Source organism: Orycteropus afer, unplaced genomic scaffold, assembly GCF_000298275.1.
Source record: "Orycteropus afer afer isolate SDZICR_OR568_19922 unplaced genomic scaffold, OryAfe1.0 scaffold00001, whole genome shotgun sequence".
Classification (NCBI taxonomy): Eukaryota; Metazoa; Chordata; class Mammalia; order Tubulidentata; family Orycteropodidae; genus Orycteropus; species Orycteropus afer.
The window spans coordinates 14,380,907-14,404,345 of NW_006921588.1; the positions used below are offsets into that span (position 1 = coordinate 14,380,907).

General features: G+C 34.5%; 1 protein-coding gene across 1 annotated transcript in view; it reads left to right on the forward strand.

Annotated features, from left to right (window-relative positions):
* The window catches only part of NCKAP1 (NCK associated protein 1), a 141,155-nt gene that overhangs the window by 111,953 nt on the left and 5,763 nt on the right, over window positions 1–23,439 (forward strand). The window contains exons 20-28 of the mRNA XM_007934903.2: window positions 3,135–3,274; window positions 4,118–4,249; window positions 8,729–8,947; window positions 9,165–9,295; window positions 9,590–9,687; window positions 16,181–16,274; window positions 20,174–20,256; window positions 21,136–21,216; window positions 22,902–22,995. Of these exons, the coding sequence (XP_007933094.1) occupies window positions 3,135–3,274; window positions 4,118–4,249; window positions 8,729–8,947; window positions 9,165–9,295; window positions 9,590–9,687; window positions 16,181–16,274; window positions 20,174–20,256; window positions 21,136–21,216; window positions 22,902–22,995 (1,072 nt within the window). The remainder of the gene's footprint in view (window positions 1–3,134; window positions 3,275–4,117; window positions 4,250–8,728; window positions 8,948–9,164; window positions 9,296–9,589; window positions 9,688–16,180; window positions 16,275–20,173; window positions 20,257–21,135; window positions 21,217–22,901; window positions 22,996–23,439) is intronic.

Below are 23,439 nucleotides of genomic sequence, written 5' to 3' on the forward strand. Positions count from 1 at the left end.
TTTCTGTGTTTTCTTTGGTCTGTTTCTCAATCCTTTGAAGATACCTAAAGATAATTCTTTTGAATTCCTTATCAGAGAGTTCCAGTGCTGCTTCTGCCTTAGGGATGTGTTCTGAGTCTGTATCCTGCTCCCTTGTTTCTACCCCTTTATCTTGCTTCTTTGTGTGGACTGTGATGGTCTGTTGTCTCTGAGGCATCATGTAGTTGTATTTATATCTCTTAACTGTTTGTGAAGAGCAGCCAAAGGTGATTCAGTCTCTTCTTGGTGTTTTTTTATTCTTTGCCTGTTGGTGGAGAAGGAGGTGGTGGCTCTCGCTTAGTAAGTGAAGTTGCAGAAGGCATGGGTGTAGTTGTGTCTTATGGGGACTTTTTCCGTCTCCCACTCAGTTAGACAAAAATTACAACTGAATAACCATCAAAAAACTAAAAGCACCTGGACAAAAAACACACCATATAATCACCCAGAAACAGTAACCAGAAAAACAAAAAAGGGAAAAAGAAGAAGAAAAAAACAAGAAAACCTGCAATATCTGGGGATACTAAGAGGAAAAAGGTAGAGAAGGAGACTAATGAAGAATAAAAATGGGAAAAATGCAAAAAGAAAAACAAGGAATGGGGTTAACCATGAGAAGAAAAGAAAAAAAAAAATGCATACATGAACAGGGAAAAGAAACAAAGCTGAAAACTAGTACCTGGGAGGAGAATAATAAAGAATAATAGTAACAAGGACAAAAGTATTAATAATAATAATAGTTTTAAAACAGACAAAAGCAAGCAAACTAATAACCAAAACAAAAAAGAAAGAGAAGAATAAAAAAAAAAGAAAAGAAAAGAAACGGAGAGGGCAGGGCAGGGCACCCAGCTCCTTTAGAGCACAACAGACTGGGATGGTGTTCCTGTGGACCCAGAAGGTGGGTGGGAGTGGGGGATGGCCTCAACTCCGTTCACCAAGTGGGTGTGGAGTATAAGAGTAACAAGGAGAATGTCGCACCTTTTCAATACTCCAGGTCTGGAGTATCCTTGGAGTTACTGGCAAGTGGAATCTGTTCTTACGTCCCTGGAATCTAGGAGAGTGCTGTCTCTTTAAATATCCAAAATGGCCAAGCTACTTGTAAACATTCAAAATGGCTACGCCCTTCCGGCAGCAAAAGTCCACAGCTTAGCCTGCGCTCCTCTTTGCTGCTTCTCCTTTTATTCTCCAGCCACCAGAGCAGTCCTCCTTGCAGTCCCTGGCTAGCAGGGCTGGTTTTTAGGTTAATTTTTAGGTCCTACCAAACTCGGCACTCTCCAAGCTGTCTGTGCCGTGCTGTCAGGATCGCTGCCAGACTGCAGCTCTGTATGTCTCCTTTTTTGGTATTTTCATTCAAATTCTTCTGCTAATTGGGGTTTATTCCACTTCTATATCCTTCCCTTCAAGGCTCAGGGGTCCAGGATTATCTTCTTTGTCTGTGTTAATTGGTTCCCCTTTTTTTTGTTGAAGAGGGTCTGTGCAGTCTTTCTGCCTAGTCTGCCATCTTGCCGGAAGTCTTCCTGTTTTCTTTAATATTTCTTGAAGTTTCAGATTTCCTTAGAATTATTCATTTTGTTTCAAAAGAAATTCCATAACACTGAAGTATACAGCAACAAGAACAATGCAATATAATTCCTTCCTCTTTTTTTTTTTTCCTTCAAAGTACAGTCCACTTCCTTGGCTTTAGCTAACATTTATGTTTAATGATTTAATCTTTTTCTGGCCCAGTATTATCCAACAGAAATAAAATGTAAGCCATACATGTAATTTAAATTTTTCTAGTAGTCATTTTAAGAAAGTAAAAATAGCAGGAAAAGCTAATTTTAACATATTTTATTTAACCTAATATACCCAACAATCTATCATTTCAATATGTAATTAATAAAAATAGTAATGAAATATTTTATATTGTATTGCAATAGATCATTGAAACTGGTGTGTATTTTTTACTTAAAATACAATTCAGTTAATTAAGACTAGCCACATTTGAAGGGATTGGTGCCACATGTGGCTACCATACTGGATAGGCAGCTCTTTTTCTGAGTATAGTGTTCTTTCTTTTTTGCTTGCATATTGGGTTACTAATCAAAACAAATGGGTTATTTCCCACATGTGTCTTGTTGTTTTTTTTCTTTTCTCCCCTTCAGAATATTAGCTGTGCCTTAAAATAGAAACTTTCATGTCATCTCTACTCCTCCCTTTCCCTAGCATTTAAGTTACCAAATTCTATCAATTTTCTTTCAGAAGTTTCTCTCAAATCTGGCCACGTCTCTTAATTTTTGTTACACCTGTTGTATTTCATACCTTTTTTCATATCTTGTGTGAACTCTTTCTAACAGCTCTACTATCTGTCACTGTTTAGGTTTTTCTTGTTTCCATCTTTTCTTCCACTGCTGTCACAGTTAGCCTTAGAAAATACCTCAGCATAGTATTGTTCTCCTTCTTAAAATTCCTACTGGTTCTAGGATTGCCTACATTTGAAATCAAACTTCTAGCTTGGCATACAAGACCCTTTTTGATAGTTCAAACGTCTCATTTTATTTACTCTGCACTTCTTGCTCTACAACCCTATTGCTTCTAGTTGTAGACTCTGAACAGATCATGTCCTTAGATGGTTTTGTTCTTCCTTCTACCTCAGTTGTTCTTTCTTATTCCTTGGTTACCCAGTATATTTTTACTTACTCTTTAAACTGCAACCTTGATACAACTTCTTCTGTTAAGCATCTCTCCATACAAGATTCACCTGTGTAGGTACTCCACCAAGCTCTGTAGGCTCCCAAAGCTAAGTAAGCACTCTCTCACTTGTAATCACTGACCATCATATTTACTACATAGTCTGGGTATAGCTGAATCAGCAGTTAAGGTGCTTGGCTGCTAACCAAGAGGTCGGTGGTTTGAACCCACCAGCAGCTCCTGGGAGCAAAGCCCTGATGATGTACTTCTGTAAGGATTTACAGCCTAGGAAATGCTATGGGAAAGTCCTACTCTGTTCTGTGGTGTTGCTATGAGTCATAATTGACTCAGTGACAGACAACAGTAGCTGGATATAACTTAGGTTTAGTTGAATAGTTACCGTGCTTCCAGAGTATTTGGTGTAATAAGATTTTATTCCTTTTGAAATTTAGTTACTGCCCAAGCATTGTGCCAAAACTATCAGTCAAGCAGTGAATAAGAAGTCAAAAAAGCAGACTGGTAAGAAAGGGGAACCTGAAAGGGAAAAACCAGGAGTTGAGAGCATGAGGAAGAACAGGCTGGTAGTGACCAAGTAAGCCATATACTTTTATTGTATTTTTTAAATGGGTGGATGACTTTTTTCATTTGTTCTGTGGCATTACTACTGAGGTACTAATACTAGTAATGATAGGTTCTTCATATCACAGATTCTTTTATTTTTTTTAACCTTTATGAACTTGCTTATAGCCAGTTAGTACTTATTTCATCCCCAAATTAATATCTAAGTTTATGATTTTTTTAAGAAAATACATGTAATAGATACTAAATATAATGCATATTGATGGGTGGCTACACTCTAAGCAGTCTACAGTTTTAAATTTTTCAAAATAATTAGGTATCTGTGATACCTTGCCCCAGCATGTTGTGTTATACTAGAACATACAATATGATAATTTAAAAACCAAAATACCAGGCCAGATAACATTCAGGGCTGACTGGCTGCCTTTTGGTTTGTTTGGAAGGGAGCCATGGGTGGGTAATCATTAGGTGAGTATTTTTTGTTTAAATGTCCTACTTCTAAGTTGAGCAAATGATTTGCTGTTTTGTAGACAGTTCTTCCTTCCCCACAACAGAAAGTATAGCAGGAGTTGAAAATGATTGTTTTATGAGTAAAGAGTAAGCTCTTTCCATTGTGTATTGTTAATATAGTCATTATCATCTGAATATAAAAACAAATGAATGTTTTCATTAGAAAATTGCCCTCATATATTATGGTGTCCTTAAAGCTTTTGAACTTTGTTAGCTGAGAGGGAAAAAAAATTAATTCTAAGATTGTTGTCTCCAAATAAAGTCTGATTTGTTTATAAAATTAATTTTATATTGACTGTGATAAAGTGTTAAACAGTTAATTGAATATTTATTAATTTTTTTTCAGCCTTGATAAACTGCACACTGCACTTTCTGAGTTGTGTTTTTCTATAAATTATGTACCAAACATGGTCGTTTGGGAGCATACGTTTACCCCAAGAGAATATTTGACTTCTCATCTGGAAATCCGCTTTACTAAGTAAGAAATATAAACTGTTTTTGTTTGTTGATTTTGTTAATCAGTTATATTTATTCTTGATGTTTCCTTTTATATGGTCAGTCTTTTTAAAAACATCAGTAGAACCTGGTGTAGTATGAGAAAAAAATGAACTGAGAATTACCTAAATTACCCAAATTCTTGTCCTGTGCATGATATTAACTAGTTGTAAAACTGAGCAAGTCAGTTAATATCTCTGAGTCTTAGCTTTCTTATATGCAAAGTGAGGTTGGAGTATGTGAGTGTATTTTAGCTTGTTGGTGTCAACCTAATAGGGTCATGAAATAAGTTTAGTACATTGTGTCAGTACTGAAAGAAAGGAAGGAACAAAGAAGAAACAGTAAAAAAAAAAAAAAAAAAAGATCAGTGCATAGCATATAACTATTATTTCATGAAACTTTTCATTTATATAAATGTATGTGTATACTGAGTTGTGATGACAGATACATATTTTACAGTGGGCCACAGTTAAATGTTTGAAAATCTCAGGACTAAATTTCACTCTTAAGTCTTCTGAATTCAGATATATACTGTTATGCCAGTGGAATTCTGGACTTTTAAGGTCCTAAGACAGACTTTTAAGACACTAGGTTGTAATTAGAATTCTTTAAGATAGAAACATATGTATGTTTCTTGAAATGATACTGCCATATGTAATAAGTCAGAAATCTTTAATTTTATAAATGTTGGTTCAGCCTTGTTCTAAAGTTATCTCACTTATTTATTAAAGAAAATATTGTTTTAATTGACAAGTTTTTCTCAAAGGCCTTAAAACAATTTATAAAACAAATTTTGCCAAAGGTTTTTTGAATTATCTGTAATCATTTACAAACACTAGTAAAGGTTTTTCAGATTAGCTGTAGTCATTAACAAGTACTATATGCTTAAGTACTGTGAGTAGCAATGAAAAGGTAGGTTTAAAACTTAGAACTATAGTTGTGAGAATTAAAGAACAGTATGTAAATGGGCACTAAATTGAGTATTCAGTCATCATTTGACTAGTGGAGTGATTGGTACTGAACCAAGGCCGGCTTTTGCTCTCCTTTAGTAAGGCATGCATTCTGACAGTAAAACCAGAATGCCCTACTATTTAGACCAAAGAGACACTATGCACCCTATTTCTCACTATTCTCAGAGGAGTAGGAGGTGGGAGAGTGATGGGTGATGGGTGGAAAGTAAAGTTTACAGCTTTCTTGTTTTCTTTTTATAAATAGTCTGGTTTATTAATCCGTGGGGAAGCAAATGTTCTTTTTACCAAATATCTACTTAGTGATCAGGGTGAGGGGTAAACAACTTGTTTACCTGGGAAAAATTTTTATGCCAAGACAAATAACTTGTGAATCTTAGTGGGTTGATTTAAAAAAAAAAAAAAAACTGATCCTTTGAGCAGAGTTTTAGGACTTAGGAACAATATACAAACAGCAATTTCTGTGTTGAGTTTGTACTTGTTTTTTGTTGTTGTTGTTTGTACCTGTTTCTAGTGATTGGATGTATTTGTTATCTTCAAACATTTATCCTTAAAAATATAAACTTAAGATCTTTATAATTCTAATGCTCAGTTGTTGTTGTTGTTGTTATGTGCCGGTCGAGTCAAACCCGACTCATAGCGACCCCCCTTGGGTTTCCGAGGCAGTATCACTACGGAAGTAGGATTGCCCAACCTTCCTTCCGAGGAGTGGCTGGTGGGTTTGAACCGCCAGCCCTCTGGTTAGTAGGCAAGTGTCTTAGCCACTATGCTACCAGAGCTCCTCTAATGCTCAGAGAATTTTAAAAGTGAAATAGAAGTGAACAATATAGGAAAAGCTCCATTAAGGAATTATTTTCAAAATTTGTGTTTCCTTTACGGTTACTTGGCATGTTAAACAACTGCTTTATATTCTATGAGTGATAAAAGAATGGTAGGGGTGTGTGTGTGTGTGTGTGTGTGTGTGTGTGTGTGTGGTGTTTGTTTTGGTTTCTTTTGCTGTCATGCCATTTATTGAGAGGCAGCACCAGGTCAGGCAGACTTGGAAACAAATCCTAGACCTACCACTTCCTAATAAAATGACCTTAGTTCACATGTTCTGAGCCTTAGTTTTTTTCATCTGTGAAATGATAGTAATAATAGTAATAACAATGACATAATAAGGTTATTATGAGAATTGTAGGAAATTTAGGTAAAGCCTGGTACAACTCCTGGCTGTAAGAGTGAATCAATAAATGATAGTTATAATGATGTTTTAGCTAAATGCATTGTTTTCTCTTTTTTTAATTGGCTTGTGTGGTTTCAACACAAATACATGCTCTTTACCATCTTCTGGGGGAGGGTTGTTAATGCATAACATTAAGAGACATTTGATCTCCAGAAGCAAGAGTAGGACCAGAAAAGTTCTGTAACTATCGAGGTAGATATAACTGGTTGACTATGTTGAGACCATTGTGTGACCTAGGTTATTCTGTTTCTAAAATTGTTTGTTAAAGTCATGGTGAACTAAGGGGAAGAAATAAAAAATGTCCTTGTCCATTCATTGATTTTAATAAATTAATTGTCATGGAGGTTTTTTTAAATAAACATTATTTTGAGTGATTTGTAACCTGTGAGATGGCAGAACCGCAGTAATAATAGTCTACATTTTGGATCCATATAGGTTCATGAGGGGGAAAAGAGAGATTTTTATCTCACATTATTCTTCCTTTTTCTTTTATCTCTTACTATTTTTTTACATTGGTGAACTATATATAGAATAATATTTGCCATTTTAACCATTTCAAAGTGTACAAATAAGTGGCATTAATTATTCATTGTTGTGCAGCTCTCACCACTTACCTACGTATAAATATTTTCATCACTCCGAACAGAAGCTATGTACCCATTAAACAGTAACTCCTCTATGCCCCTTCCCAAGCCCCTTGAAATCTCTAATATACTTTTTTTGATCTTTATGAATTTGCCTGAAGGTTGGGCAATCTACTTCCGTAGTGATACTGCCTCGGAAACCCAAGGAAAGGTCACTGTGAATCGGATCCAACTCCATGGCAGTGCGTTTGGTTTTGGTTTAAACATTGTGTATAAGGAAATCATACAATATTTTGTCTTTTGGTGTCAGGCTTATTTCACTTAGCATAATGTATTCAAGGTTCATCCGTGTTCAAAACTTCATTTCTCTTTATAGCTGAATGATGTCCCATTGTATGTATATACTATGTTTTATTTATCTATTCATCTGTTGATGATGAACATTTGTGTTGTTTTCACCTTTTGGGTATGGTGAATAGTGTTGGTATGAATATTGGCATGCAAGTATCTGTTTCATTCTTAGTTTTTAATCCTTTTGGGTATATACCTGGGAGTAAAATTGCTGCATCATGTAATTCTATGTTTCATTTTTTTTGAGGAACCACCAAAGTATTTTCCACAGTGACTACATCATTGAGTTGCCCATCAGCAATGTATAAGGATTCCAAAATTTCTCATCCTTGCCAACATCTTTCCTTTTTTAATAGCTGTTCTGTGAGGCTAAAGTGATATGTCATAAAGATTTAATTTTACATTGAGATTCAATTTGATTGCTCTTTGGAAAGTACCTGATTTTATTGTTCTAACATTTCCTCCTTCTATTTTTGAAATTAAATTTAGAAAATGACATTGGAGTCCTACTCTGTAGCTATCAATATGCTTCTTCCATGTTTAGCCTGTTCTCAATTATATTAATGTTTACACTCTGGGTTTGCAACTGTTTTGTGTGTATGTGTGTTTGTGGTGGGGAGGGTGGAACTACTGACCCCATGGAAAATAAATCAAGGGCTGTATACTATAAATAAAATCTTTTTTTTAAAAGTTTTAATATGTTTTCCTTAAATAATGGAGACATTTAAAATTTAGAACAGTGATTATAATAATCACCAGTTATAACCAGAAAAAATACACTTTTTGTTCCTTATTGTGACTATTAATATGAATGAAAATGATAGGGAAACTAAAGACAAATAAAGGAGGAAGCAAATGCCAATAAAGAAGAAAAAAGATCACTTATATAGAGATAGCTTATAAGTTCTGAATCCTGATTGTAACCTAATGAAAAATTATTTGAGAAGTAGTTGGAGTTTGAAGAACATTGCTATTCTGAGAGCCAAATGAATTCAAGCTATAAATATTTCATTGCCCTTGCTACAAATAACTTAGCCTGTTAAAGGAAATTTTAAAACTATCTTTATGCTTATATCATTTTTTGTTCCTGAGATTCGTAGAATTTTTTAATCATTTTGTAATTTATTATTATAGTTTAAATTCTTGTTTTATTGTAGCTTTTAGTTCTTTGGGGGCGTTGTTAGGAAAATGATGACAGTTGTAATTTCATGGCTTTGTATCAAATTATTTTTAAAATTAATTTTATTGGTTATTTAATAATTATATTCTATAGGTTGAATGTTACTTATGTAAATGAAAGTCAAAGCTCTCTTCTTATTCTTTTTCTCCCCTAGGTCAATTGTTGGGATGACTATGTATAACCAAGCCACACAGGAAATTGCAAAACCATCAGAGCTTTTAACAAGTGTGAGAGCATACATGACCGTACTCCAATCAATAGAAAACTATGTGCAAATTGATATTACAAGAGTATTTAATAATGTTCTTCTTCAACAAACACAACATTTAGACAGTCATGGAGAGCCAACCATTACAAGTCTATACACAAATTGGTAAGAGTAGTATTCTAGGTCTGTAGAAGACATTTGGAATCTTAGAGTAATATAAAATTTCTTTATAATGAACTACTTAGGAAAACTTTTTTTTTATTGATAAGTACTCATTTATTTTAAATTATCAGTCAACTTAAAATTATATCCTAGAATATATAGTATAACAAATTTTGAGTTAAACATTTTCTACTGATTATAAGTTTTCTTTTCTCCTTAGGTATTTGGAAACCTTGCTAAGACAAGTCAGTAATGGCCATATAGCTTATTTTCCTGCGATGAAAGCATTTGTGAACTTACCTACAGAAAATGAGTTAACATTCAATGCTGAGGAATATTCTGACATATCAGGTGACTAATATTAGAGCATAGTTTTAGAGAATGAAGAAAACTTATTTCTTTTGCTAGTGTTACTCTGTTGGCTTTTCTGTAGAAAACAATATTAAGACGATGTGACTATTTTCATTTAATTTTATGTATATACATATATTTTAGAATTACCTTTGCACTTATTCCAGGAACTTTTGTCAGGATATTACTTTAATAATTAGTTTTTATAATGGAATGTTCCAGTGTGCTCTAATGTTCATTTTCTTAAAATATTTGCTTTGTCTAAAGTATAAAATTAATTGAATTTCCTTTCAGAAATGAGGTCATTATCAGAACTACTAGGCCCTTATGGTATGAAGTTTCTAAGTGAAAGCCTTATGTGGCATATTTCATCACAAGTTGCTGAACTTAAGGTAATATAATCTTATCTGTTTTAGCTTTTAAACCTTAATTCCTGAAAAACATTTTAAGAATGTGAACAGCATGCATAGAAAGTTAATTACTTTAACCTGATGTAAGAGTACTCCTATGTAAAAGAGATCATAGAGCTAGCAGGGCCTTTTGATGCATTTAGTTTGGTTCTGTATCATAGATGGAAAACTGAAAGCCTAGAGAGGTAAATTGATTTGCTAAAGGAGACTGAAAGTCATTACTTCTTGACTTTTAGTGAATTTCTTATTCTAGTATACCCAGATGCTTTTCTGTAAATAACCATGTTCAAAGTTCCAGCCGAAGTTATTTGTTCTAATTTTCTAGTTTGGATGTACTACTGTTCAAGAATATGATACAACAATATTATTAGGCTTATTGTAGTTTCTTACTGTTACCCAATTTTTACATTTATTTCATGGTCTTTAAGCTAGGTGAGAAATGGGTTAAGAATGCTTAGTGTTTCAATGAAGATACAAAGGAGCTGCAGCAACAGCATTTTAATTGATTTTTTTTTTTTTTTAGTCTTTCAGAAATAGCCTTCTGCTAAGGTAATTTATATTGAATGAATCTGTGTTCAAAATCTCAGGATAGTATAACACACTCTTAAAGTGCAGTTAGTTACCAGGATAAGTCTCAGAGGACAGAATAAATGTCACTACATTTTATTTTTAAAATTAGGCTGTCAGGTTAGATACAGGAATGTTGTGGTATAAACAGTTATTGTACTTGGCTACTAATCAAAAAGTTGGAGGGGCAAGCCTTCCTACAGGCAACTCAGGGAAAAAGTCCTGGCTATCTACTTCTGAAAAATCAGCCATTGAAAACCTACGGAGCATGGTTCTACTCTCATGTACACGGAGTCACCGTTAGTCAAATCAGCTTGATAGCAAGTGGAACTTAATTATTTAAGTTTCTTCAAAACAAAGCTAATCCTGAGGATTCACTTTTCTGAAATTGCACAGTGCTTATAATTATTTCCTTACCGATTCCTCCTAACCACCCATGGTATAATGCAGATATGTCTGGATTCAGCACTTGTGCGTCATTAAAAAATTGGAGAAGGTATTTCTCAGCTTCCATATACTGAGACATATTCACATATTCATTCTTTTTTTTTTAATTACATAAGAATTCGTATACATCATGATACACTGTTCATTTTGACAAGGTCATTGTGTTGTGTACTAGTTTTTCATTCAAATAAATGTCTAATGTACTCGTTCTGTCAGTGATGATTGATTGAGTTTCTTAGTATCCTGTGAAAATACTGTCTTTAGAATAACCTAACTTTTAAAATTGTAAAAATAGAACAACATGCAGATTTTCAATTCCTATATTGTTAGGCTGAGTAATTCAGACCACTTTTTCTCCTAAGGACAACTTAAAAAGCTGGAGATACATAAAGAAAAGATTTTCCTTAAGCAGGAGCTAAAAAGATAGTGAGGTATTTCTAGCAGAAATTAGGAGAAGGTGGGATCACAGAAACAAAAGTGTAGCCGTGGAAGCCAGTTTTGGTCTGAAGATGTTTGCTGATCCAAAAGTAACATCTGTAACAAAGAGTTGGCAGTTTTGGGGCCTTGTAGGGGAAAGGGGGTAAGTAGTCCAGATCCAAAGCCTGCCCAAGGTGGGGAGTAGAAAGTCTGCTTAAATTCCTTCCCATCTTCTTTATATAAGGACCTCAAAGGGTTACACCTTTAGGGTGAACTGAGAATGACTCACCCCTTCTCAGGATTTACAGTGCTGTTTGTGAATTTGGAGACCTCTTAGTTGATAGGTGTGAAGAGAAGTTGGGACTGTCACTACTTCACATACCAAACCAAACTCACTGCCAGCAAGTCGGGCTCATAGCAACCCCTTTTTGGGTTTCTGAGGCAATATCCCTACGGAAGTAAATTTCCCGGCATGTAATAATTCTCTTGTTTTCAGCATCAGGCCTTCCTTTCTGTGGTAGCTGTTGCCCTTTCTGAGTTCTAAGGCATGAATTGGCTTATGTTAGATTATGTCCCTTCTGTAGGAATTTGCTAATCAGATTTTTCAAACTGCTTATTTTTGGCTCCAGTTTCTATCTTTTCAGAAATTTGTTGACATCTCTCATTTGGTCTTCTTTTTTTCTGCTGTTGCCTTTGTTTTTGTAGGTTTATAACTTTTCAATTTTTTCTCTCTCACTGAAGAGGTTTCAGGATGGAGCAGAGTTTTAAATACAGGTATAGAATTCTGTACATTTAACCAGCACTTCCACATAGTTTACATCCTTGTTTGAGCATTTCTATAGGAAAATTTGTTTAAAGTGAGTCAAAAGGTATGAACATTTAAACTCTATAATATTGCTAAACATCCCACTAAAAAGGTTTAGTTTATATTCCCCCCAGCAGAGCATGGTGATGCCACTAATAGTATTTTAGGTTTTTTTTTTTTTTTTTTTTTTTTTTAAGTGAAACAGAGTGCTTTTTTGGGACTATAATGTTTTTAAGATCATTCTGTACCTTCTTTGCTTTTTCTTTCTGTATTTTTGTTTTTCATATTTAATTTAAACTAATATATACTAGATACCATGTACATGTATCTTTTCTTTTTTACCTTAATTGTTTTAGTTTCTGTTTTAGCTGAGGACCTTTTTGTTTCAGGGTACATTTGTGTGCCAAAAAAATAAAAAGAAGAAGGAGAGCTTCTTTATATTTGATGGTTGTGAGTAAATCATACATCGGACATAATCAGCACTATGCCTATGTGTACTTGTGGTCAAATGTGTTTATTACTTTCTGGAGAAGAAAACAACCAGCCTTCTTTCCTACTGAAATTCTTGGGTGTTTCATTTGGAATTGTGCCTTTTGAGTCAGTTTCTCCATCCAGTCTTGCCAAAAGAATTGTTTTGGCATTTTTCAGATCAGCTCTTCATGGGGTACTCGAAGACTTTTTTCAAATGAAGTAAGAGAGTTAAATTTGAGTTGTGCCACGAATTTAACGTTTTGTTTTTAACAGGAAACTAAGTCTTTTTTTTTTTTCAAATCGTTTTTATACTCTTGATTTGTTCTACTTGATTTATCTCAATTTAGATGGTAATTTATAGTGTTAATTCCAACTTTCAGTCCATGTGTCAGTGCAATTTATCAATGGCTTTAAATATATAGAAAAGTCTGTCTCAGGATGAGGGAGCCCTGGTGGTACAATTGTTAAGCTAAGCTCAGCTGTTAAAAACAAAGCGTTGGCAGTTTGAACCCACCAGCCATGCGACAGTGGAAAGATGTGGCAGTCTGCTTCTGTAAGGATTACAATCTTGGAAACCCTATGGAGCAATTATACTTTGTCCTATAGGGTCACACTCATAGAATCAACAGCAGTGAGTTTGGTTTGGGTTTCAGGATGCAATTGAGGAAGAAATGAAAATTAAATATATAAACTTATATTTTCAAGAAGAAGTATCATTTGCTTTCTTTTCTCTTTTAAAAGAGCCTAAACCAACGAATACTTAAGGGTAATGGTTTTCAAATACAGTCCCTAGAACAGCAGCAATGGCATCACTTAGGAACTTTTTAGAAATGCAAATTGCTTGGTTCTATCCCAGGTTTGTTAAACCAAGAACTTTAGGTCTAGAATTCAGTAATGTGTGCTTTAGTAAGTGCTCCAGATGATTTAGATGGACCCTAGGGATTGAGAACCATTTCTTTAGAGGCTAAAAGCATGGATTTTAACATCTAACATATTTAAATTCATATTCCAAATTCTGTTATTTAATATCTCTGTAATTTTGGGCAAGTTACCTAACTTCTGTGACCCTTAGTTTCCTTAAATGGGAAATTATACTATCACCTACCTCATTTGGATTAAATGTGATTGTAAATTGCCTAGTAAGGAAACTGAAAAAAAAATGACTGCAGTTCTCTATTAAATATATACTATAGTTTGTTTATTATAAAGCACATTTACTCTATATTTTAGTGTCTCTGGGAGTGTATCTGTGTGTGTGTATGTTAGTCAAATGATTAAAGTACATTGTGTCACAGTTTAATTGGTAATTTTTTTCTGTAGTGGCACATAAAAAATGGTTTGTTTTAAATTCATTGGTGTCTTTGATTGAGTGGGATATAGGTTTATGTTCAAGATGCATGAGAACTATCAGGGTTGGACATACAGTTTGACTATTGCAAGTATTGAATTGGTCCCAGAGGGAGCAGGTAGTCTAATCAGACAGTGCAGAAGTCATATTTAGCAAAGAAATACGACTGGAGGTGAATATCTGATTAAGGACATAAGCAGAAATAATCTGAGGTATCATCGTCATGACCTAAAGACAGGTTTCCTTGTGTGGCACAGATGGTGAAGCACTCAGCTGTTAACCAAAAGGTTGGCAGTTCAAACCCACCCAGAGGTGCCTTGGAAGAGAGGCCTGCTGATACGCATCTGCAGAGTTACGGCTCAGCTCTGCTGTGACATAGGATGGCCATGCATTGAAATAGAGGTGGAGGCAGCTGGTTTGGGTGTTTGGGTTTTTTTTTTTGTTTTGTTTTGTTTTTGCTTTTAACTTGAAGAAAATTCACACTAGTATAGGAAAATTGATTTGTGTAGTTTGTTTTTGTTTTTGTTTTTAAAAAAAGCACTATGCTACTTTAACAAATGTAGTTGCTACCTCTTCCCACTCAGGCCTACTGAATGGAACCTGGGTATGGAAAGAGCTCCACAGGTACTTGTGTAGTAAACGCTGAAAATCATTATTACCAAAATCAAACCTACTGCCGTGGAGTTGATTCTGACTCATAGCAACCCTACAGGACAGAGTAGAACTTCCCCATAGAGTTTGCAAGGCTGTAATCTTTACAGAAAGAAACTGCCACATATTTCTCCTAAAGAGTGACTGGCAGGTTCAAACCACATACTTTTTGGTTAGCAGCCAAGTACTTTAACCACTGTGCCACCAGGGCTCCTCAGGAGTCACTATAGAAAGCCAGAAAGAATAAACATGCTGTTGAAAAAAATTTTACAGAGATGGAGATCAGAAATTATAATCTTCACTTGAATTATGAAAGAATGTGTTCAGTGTGCTATTGGCAAAACTTGGTGGTAAACTCAGATGGCACAGGTACTGAGCAATAGTGTAACAAAGTAGAATGTCTATTTCATTTTCCCCTCATTGTTTTAGAAACTCAAGTTTATTGTTGTGTAGCCCTAGCTCTGCCAGAATGGAATTAGTTTGTTTAGTTGTAACTTTGAAACTAAATTATTTTTCCATTGCTCCTTTTAATAAGATTCTTTAATGAGCTGTACTTTTTCTTGAATGGCAGCTGTTCTTCCCTCCCTTCTTTTATTTCTAAAAGAGAACATCTCTTCCCTCTCTTCTTTCCCCATTTTCTGTGATTCCTGAAAGAGAAGGGAGATAGTTGACACTTTTGTTTTATAATATGGGCTGGGAAACACTGCTACAATATAATCTCTTTCAAGTGGTACCATCCAAACTATTTATTTTCCCTCAGTTGTATATATCCAGTGTTGAAGTCATTGTCTAAAGACAGACTAGCCTGTATTAGGCCACTTTTAATGCTAATGAGTTTTTTTTCCCCGTTGGAATTTGTTGCCCTTACTGCCCACTTGAAAGTTCTGGTGGCACTGTGATAAAGGCATTGGGCTGCTAACTAAACGGTTGGGCAGGGGGGTTTGAAACTACCAGCTGCTCCAGGGGAGAGGGACAAGGCATTATGCTTCCATAAAAGATTTGTTGTTATTGTTGTTGTTATGTGCCATCCAGTCGGCCCCAACTCATAGCGACCCCTCCTTGGGTTTCCGAGGCGGTATCACTATAGAAGTAGGATTGCCCAACCTTCCTTCTGAGGAGTGGCTGGTGGGTTTGAACTGCCAGCCTTCTGGTTAGCACTCAAGTGCCTTAGGCACTATGCTACCAGAGCTCCTATAAAAGATTTAGAGCCTTGGAAACCCTACAGGAGTCGCTTTGAGTCAAAATCAACTCAGTGGCAGCAGGTTCGGTTTGGTGTATCCACTTGAATGTCTGCTTTTTAATTATTGATGCTATTCTGTGTCTGAGCATAAAATAATCCTTTCTTTTCTTTCTTAATACTTTTTCCGGGAAGCTCTGGTAGCGTAGTGCCTAAGGCACTTGACTACTAACCAGAAGGTTGGCCGTTTGTACCCACCAGCCACTCAGAAGAAAGGTTGGGCAATCTACTTCCGTAGTGATACTGCCTCGGAAACCTAGGGAGGGGTCGCTATGAGTCGGGTCCAACTCGACAGTACATAACAACAACTACTTTATCCTGAACTAGTACTACTGTTCGCAAACTGAAGATAAAACTGTGAATAATTTTAAGTGTTTTTTAAATTGTGAAAGTAACAACAAAATACATAGCAGAGAGCGTGTGGATTTCATGAAGTATGTTTCCTGTTTGCCAGATTGTAGTTGCTAAGCACACCCTTACCTCATTAGCACATGTAGGTGTGTGCCTAACATAGGATCTTTCTTTTTTTCAGAAACTTGTAGTGGAGAATGTTGATGTGTTAACACAAATGAGGACCAGCTTTGACAAACCAGACCAGATGGCTGCACTCTTTAAAAGATTATCATGTGGGTAACTATGGTACTTTGTATAAACATTAATAAGACCTTGACATTGAGAGTTTAGCTTTGTTCTAAATTTATAAACATAAATAGGAAAATATGAAGAGTACTCCTTAGCTTTTGAAGAGAACTTGAAAATTTTTTTACAAAGGATCCTTTAAATATATGACTGTGTGAGACTGGGTTCTCTAGAGAAGCAAAACCAGTAAAGTTTATATATACATACAGAGAAAAAGAAATTTATCTTAGGAAAATGGCTCACACACTTATAGAAGCTGGCAAGTCCCAAGTTCTTGGATCAGATGTCAAGCTGGAGGCTTTTCCTACTCACACAGCTTCAGGAGCTGAGGAGTTCAAGGTTGGCAGGCAGTATACTGGCTGTTGACTCAAACAAATGATGAATCCAAGATCTCCAGGCCGAATAAATGGATTGTTCACTCACAGACAGTTGTAGGCAGCACAATAGGTCCCGATCCACAGAAGAGTGTCTGTTTTCCCAGGATGTCCATAAATATATTGGAAGCAGGCCACATCCCTAGGGCAACTCCCTTTCAGTGGATTGGCTGCTCAAAACATACACATCCGATCCCATCATGGGAATAACCCAGACCACAGTTGCTTAAACCACAGATAATTATGGTCCAGCCAAGTTGACACGCAGCTCCAACTATCACGATGATTTACTTGTTTACCATACTTCTGGTACCGTATGTCACATGATAATATTATCATCAATTAATTCTTAAACCCATTAACTCTAATAACAGTAAATCTACATTAATTTAATCTAAAGGAGAATTTTTAAGAACTTGTAAATGTGTAACTTTCTAAAAATTAACTTTATTGAGGCACAATTTACATAGAATAAAACGCACACATTTAAGTGAACTGTGTGGTATACTTTGGCAAATGTGATACCTGTGTAACCATCACCCCAGTCAAGATACAGAGCAGTTCCACCACTGCAGAAACTATCCTCATGTCCTTTGTAGTCAGTCTCCCTCCCAATCCTTATCCCCAAACCCATACAACCACTGATCTGATTTTTATCACTATAAATTTGTTTGGCCTCTTCTAAAACTTCATATAAATGGAATTACATAATAAATTCTTTTGCATCTGGCTTATTTCACTGAGCATAGATTCATCCTTATTGTTAAGTAAATCTTAATTTTTATTCCTTTTTGTTGCTAAGTAGCATTCCACTGCAGGAATATATCTGAGCCTGCAACTTTTAAAATGTTTTCCTGACATTGATTTTTCTTGTGGGAAGTATTTTGTAAAATAATAATGAATCCTAAATATTTATTGAAGTGTGTCTAGTCAGATAAGTATTTCAGATATACTTAAATTATTTCATTTTATTCTCTTTTGCTTTTTGTACTTGTACTTTTAAGGTTGAAATCAAAAATTAGTTTTAAAGTTATACTTCTTATTTGTTCATTAAACAACTTCCCCGATACTTAAAAAAAAAAAAAAATGAAATGTCAAATAAAATATTCTTTGTATTCAAGAAGACAAGAATTTTTCCTCAAATAATAATTCTGAAGCAAATTAAAGCTATGTGTGTACTTTACATACGTCTCCTTTGATAGTTTTCTTTTAAATGCATTCTAACCATATCAGATTTTAAAAACTATAAAATGCTTTAGAGAATAAATTTACCAGTCTACCTTATCTTGCTTTTAAAAATAAAAATTTACTTAATAAGATCTGTTGTTGTTGTTATGTGCCATTGAGTCTCACCCAACTCACAGCGACCCCTCCTTGGGTTCCAGAGGCAGTGTCACTACAGCAGTAGATTGCCCAACCTTCCTTCCAAGAAGTGGCTGGTGGGTTCAAACTGCTACCCTACTGATTAGCAGTCAAGTGCCTTAGGTACTATGCTACCAGATCTCAACCTGATATTTTTTGTTCATTGTTTCACTATTATATATGCCAGTCTTTTTTCTTCTATTCTTATTTGTGAGTTTTTTCTTATTTCTCCCTTTTTCAGATGCTCATTTGACACTCCACTTACCTTCCTGCTAATCACCAACCTTTTGACTGTAACATCTGATTAGAAGCCTTGATTGTTCAATACCTTGTTTACTGTTACTTTAACTGTCATATTTTTGCATGGAATTAAAACACAAATGGAACTTGTTAAAATTCCATACAGAATTTTCAAAATAAAATTCATAGTCCTCTTCTAGATTTCTGCTTTCTTGAGTTTTCTATATGATAGCTAGTAGTGAGTTGGCCAAAATAAAAATATAAATTGTAGAATCTTAATGACTCATGTATATCAAATTTGTCCTTAAATAGTTTATTAAATCTGCTATTATAGTAATTCCTTGGGATGTTAGTAGAAATTATGGATGAGGAGGGGAAGTGTTGTTGGTCACATGGGTTTGACAAATAATCCATTAAACAATAAGTTAAACAAAATTTCTTACAGTGAAATTTATCAGAACTTTAAATATTTATTGTTGTACATATTCAAGAGGAAGGTGTTTCCACAAACTTTTTCTTTGGAAAACATGTGTCATGCTACTTATTCACCTCTGATTATTCACCTTTTCCTCTGCCATTCCTTATTCTGAGAGTGTTCTTACTGTTTTGTGGTTTTCTTACTTGTTTTCTTACCTGGAATGCCTTTTTGTCTTTCTTCTCTACACTCAGCTTGGATTACATTTTCTCAAGATAAATCTTTCCTGTTCAACCTCATTTTTCTTCTTTTTCTCTAGAAAAAGGAGAAAAGTGAGTTTCCTAGTTTCATTTTTTGAATCATCATTTCATTGAACATTTTTTGGTGTTCTGGATATCTAGCACTTTGCTTAGTGCTAGAGATAGATAAAAAAGTGTCATAATACTGGTTCCTGCTCATGGAATTCATAACATATTTGTGCCTTAAATCATTTATTCACCCTGTTTTTGTCATGTTTTAGCTTACCCTTTGTATGTTTGTATGTTTTCAGAAAAGATGTTTATGGTGAAAATTCAAACAACCCACACAAGAAATAGAAAGTCAAACCAATTTTCTCCATTCATACTCCTCAGAGATAATTATAGTTAACAGTTTTCTATGCATTTTTCCAGAAATTTGCTGTGTACATTACAAATATGTGTATGTACATAATTTTTTTTTCAAATAAATAGGGCATACTTTCTTAGTTTTGTTGACAGCACAATTAGACTGTTATTTGAAGTCTAGATCATTGTTTACCTTTATGTTCTTATTTCATAAAATAGCATCTGATATATGAATAATATTTGATAATGTTTGTTTGGTTTTAAAATATAAGGGTATTCACCCTTCCTATCCTAATTTCCCTTGATTTTATTAAGTCAATTTTTATATTGAACATGTAATAATTTTCAGAATAATACTGTGGCCTCAATGGTCACCTTGTGTTTCTTATCTCTTAAGACCTCAGCAACTTCAGAATTTAGCATCTCCAGTTTCCAAAGCCATTTGAGTAACTCTTGTTCATGCTGACCAGCTTCTTCTTTCTCCTCCAGTCTTCATTTTCCTTCCTATCTTCCCTTTCTGAAATGGGATTATACAAGTGGCTAATTTTATGATAACATCTCGGTTCTGGGGAGCTATCTAATCCATTTAAAAGAGTATAGTTTACTCTATTTGAAGTAAACTGTAATTACTTCAGAGGTCTTAAGTGGTTTAAGTAATGCGTAAAAATGAAACTAGTTGCCATTGAGTTGGTACTATTTCAATGCAACCCAAGGTTTAAATAGCAGCTGTCAGTACCTTTGCCACTAAGTCATCTGTTGTAATCAAATTGCCATTAATAGTGCCCTTTATCAGGTGTGAATTTTATGACTTTCAAGAGTTTTTTCCAAGAAAGAAAGAAAATCCAATTAAATTTTTTTCTTCTCTTTTCTTATCCTTCCTTCACATTTAGCTGTTGACAGTGTCTTGAAGAGGATGACAATAATTGGTGTAATTTTATCCTTCCGATCATTGGCACAAGAAGCACTGAGAGATGTAAGAAAGCATCATACATGCATTCTCTATATCCAAATAATCCCTTTTAATTTCCCAGAAATTAAAAGTTACTCTTTAATTTTACAGTTGATATGGCATAATTAACATTCCAGTTTTCTTAAAAATCAGCACCAAAAACCAAACCCATTATCATTATGTTGATTCTAGCTCCTAGTGACCCAACAGGATAGAGCAGAATTGCTCCCCCTAGGATTTCCAAGGCTATAAATCTTTATGGATTTATAAAGATGTGGGAGACTGCCGCATCTTTCTCCCATGGAGTAGCTAGTGGGTTCAAATCACTGAACTTTCAGTTAGCAGCTGAGCACTTAACTACTGTGCCACCAGGGCTCCTAGTTGTATAAAATAAAATATATAGAAATTAAAGTTAACTCATTTTTTGTTTTGGTATTAAAATTCAGGGGGGTATAACTTACCTGGTATCATACTACTTTTTTAACTTTACTACCAAAAAAAAGAAAGCCCAAACAAGTCGATTCTGACTCAGTAACCCCATTGGGTTTTCAAGGCTATATATATTTACGGAAGTAGACTTCATCATCTTTCTTCCATGGAGTGGCTGGTGGGTTCACAACATCATCCTTTTGGTTAGCAGCCAAATGCCTTAACCACTACACCACTAGAACTCCCTTTTAACTTTACTGCTAATTATTGAAGCATTTTTTCATTTTGACTGTTCTTGGTTTGGCATTGAGTACATTCTATTTGACATATTTTAAGTACTTTTAGAAAATCACATGAAAATTTAAAAATAGACTAATTTTCATGAAAAATAGAATTAATCAAATGGTAACATTTCATAAATTGATGGGTACCATTTAAAAGTAATTCTAAGTTCTTACTTGTTGTCCTGCCTAGGTTTTATCCTACCACATTCCTTTTCTTGTAAGTTCAATTGAAGATTTTAAGGATCACATTCCAAGAGAAACTGATATGAAGGTAATAATACATATAACTTCTATTTGGCTTTTATGGTTTCTAAAATAAATATTTCATTTACATATAAAATAAAAGGTAATACAACCTAAGGTGCTATTAAATTTCAACTTTAGAGTAGTCAGTTAGCATACTTGCCTTTGAAAACACATCTTTGAGAATTTAGCACCAAGGCATTTTGGAATTCAGTCTCCCTTGAGTAAATGTAAAATGGGTTGAAATCTGATCTTATTTTCCTTGAACTAGTGATTGTTTATACAAGGTCATAAAACAGAATGAGGAAAAGATGTCTTTAAACAGAAAGACACAGAAAACAAAGTTATGTATTTATCGGTCACAAAAATGTTGTGACTAGAGGCTTACAGGAACCTAATTCTGTATTACTCCTAGAAAAAGTGGTTCAGTATTTGCTAATTTAGTGTTAGTTTTGAGTTTATAGAACATAACGACTGTGAATAACAAGAATCAACTGTAACTTACTTTTGTGGTAGCCATCCTAGTGGATACGAAGTGGTATCTCATTGTGGTTTTGATTTACATTTCTCTGATGGCAAGTGATGTTGAACGTTGGTCCATGTTCTTATTTGTATATCTTTTTTGGAGAAATAACTATTCAGATCCTTTGCCTCATTTTTCAATTGGGTTGTCTTTCTATTTTTGAGTTATAAGTTCTTTATATATTCTAGATAACTCCATTATCAGATACATTAATTGCAAGTATCTTCTCATTTTATGGGTTGTTTTCATTTTCTTGATGGTATCCACGGAAGCACAAACTTTTTTATTTTGATGAAGTCCAATTTATTTATTCTTTTGTTGATGAAGTCCAATTTATTTATTTATTCTTTTGTTGCTTGTGCTTGTGTAGGAAACCTAACCCAAGGTCATTAAGATTTATGCCTGTGTTTTCTTTTATAGTTTTAGCACTTACATTTATGTTCATGATCCATTTTGAGTTAATTTTTGTATATAGTGAAAGGAAGACACTACAAATACATATTTCTGGAGCTTAGGTCAAAGCATCCTTCCATTTATTGAAAGCTAAAAAGTTATATTGTACACTGAGATTCTTTGTTGCATTGCTAAGTGCAGCCAACTATATAAGTAGCTTTTAACTGAGGTGCTGAGCAATCAAAATGTTTTGAGTACTTGAAGTCTATGTGTGGTACAAAAATTATATTAATCATTAGAAATTCCTTTATCAGATTTATTTTACCAGTATTCTTAAAAATCTATTATAATAAGTAACCTACCATATTCATAGGTGTGATTTAGTAGGCATTAAACCACTACGTTTTTTTCCTAAAGTACTTATGGACCTAAATACTGATTTAGTAATTTTGATTTACCTTCATTTATTTGTCTTTCTTGGCTTGATATTTTATATCCATACTTCCAAGAAAAATAATTATCTCTAGAATGATTCTATGGGAATTTGCCACAAACAGTATTACACAGTTTGGCCTAACAGTAGGAAGTTAGAACCAGCAGCACATCGCAAAATACTAAACCAGCTTGATCAGTGTAGGTTGGTTATGCTATAGTTCCTGCTTCAGTCAAGTTTCTGAAATTCCCTGGTGTTCTTACAGGGAGACTCTTAATTTAGACAATAAATCTTTTCTTACTAAAGTGAGATTCCTCAGAATGTGTTGGAATGCTTGTTACTCTGTAATTCTTAATTTTGTCAGGTTGCAATGAATGTATATGAGTTATCATCAGCTGCTGGATTACCCTGTGAGATTGATCCTGCCTTGGTGGTAGCTCTCTCCTCACAAAAATCAGGTAAAAATGACTAGTAAACATACAGAACTCCTGTTAAAATTACCAGAGCACAAATAGGTCATCCATCTAATCAAGAGCCTGCTTTTTAAATTAAGCATTGCTTTGGGTGAGTAGAGTATGTTGGTGAGGAAAAGATAAGGATTCCTAATTAATGAAGCTTATGTTACAACTTAGTCGTTATTCAGTTGATATTTAAACCATAATGAGATTATCAAGGCCGTTAGTATAGATTGCAGAAATGAAGAGGATAATGACCTGAGTCCAGGGCCTCTCCAATTTTAAGAGCTTAGAGAGAAGTAGAGGAATCACCAAAAAGTTACTGAGAAGGAAGGACCAATGATGTAAAGGAAAAAGCAGGAAACCTTGTCTTCCAGAAGGGAGTGATGAGCTATATGGAGTTAATAAGTAACACTGACGAGATCAATGAAGATAATATATATGAGC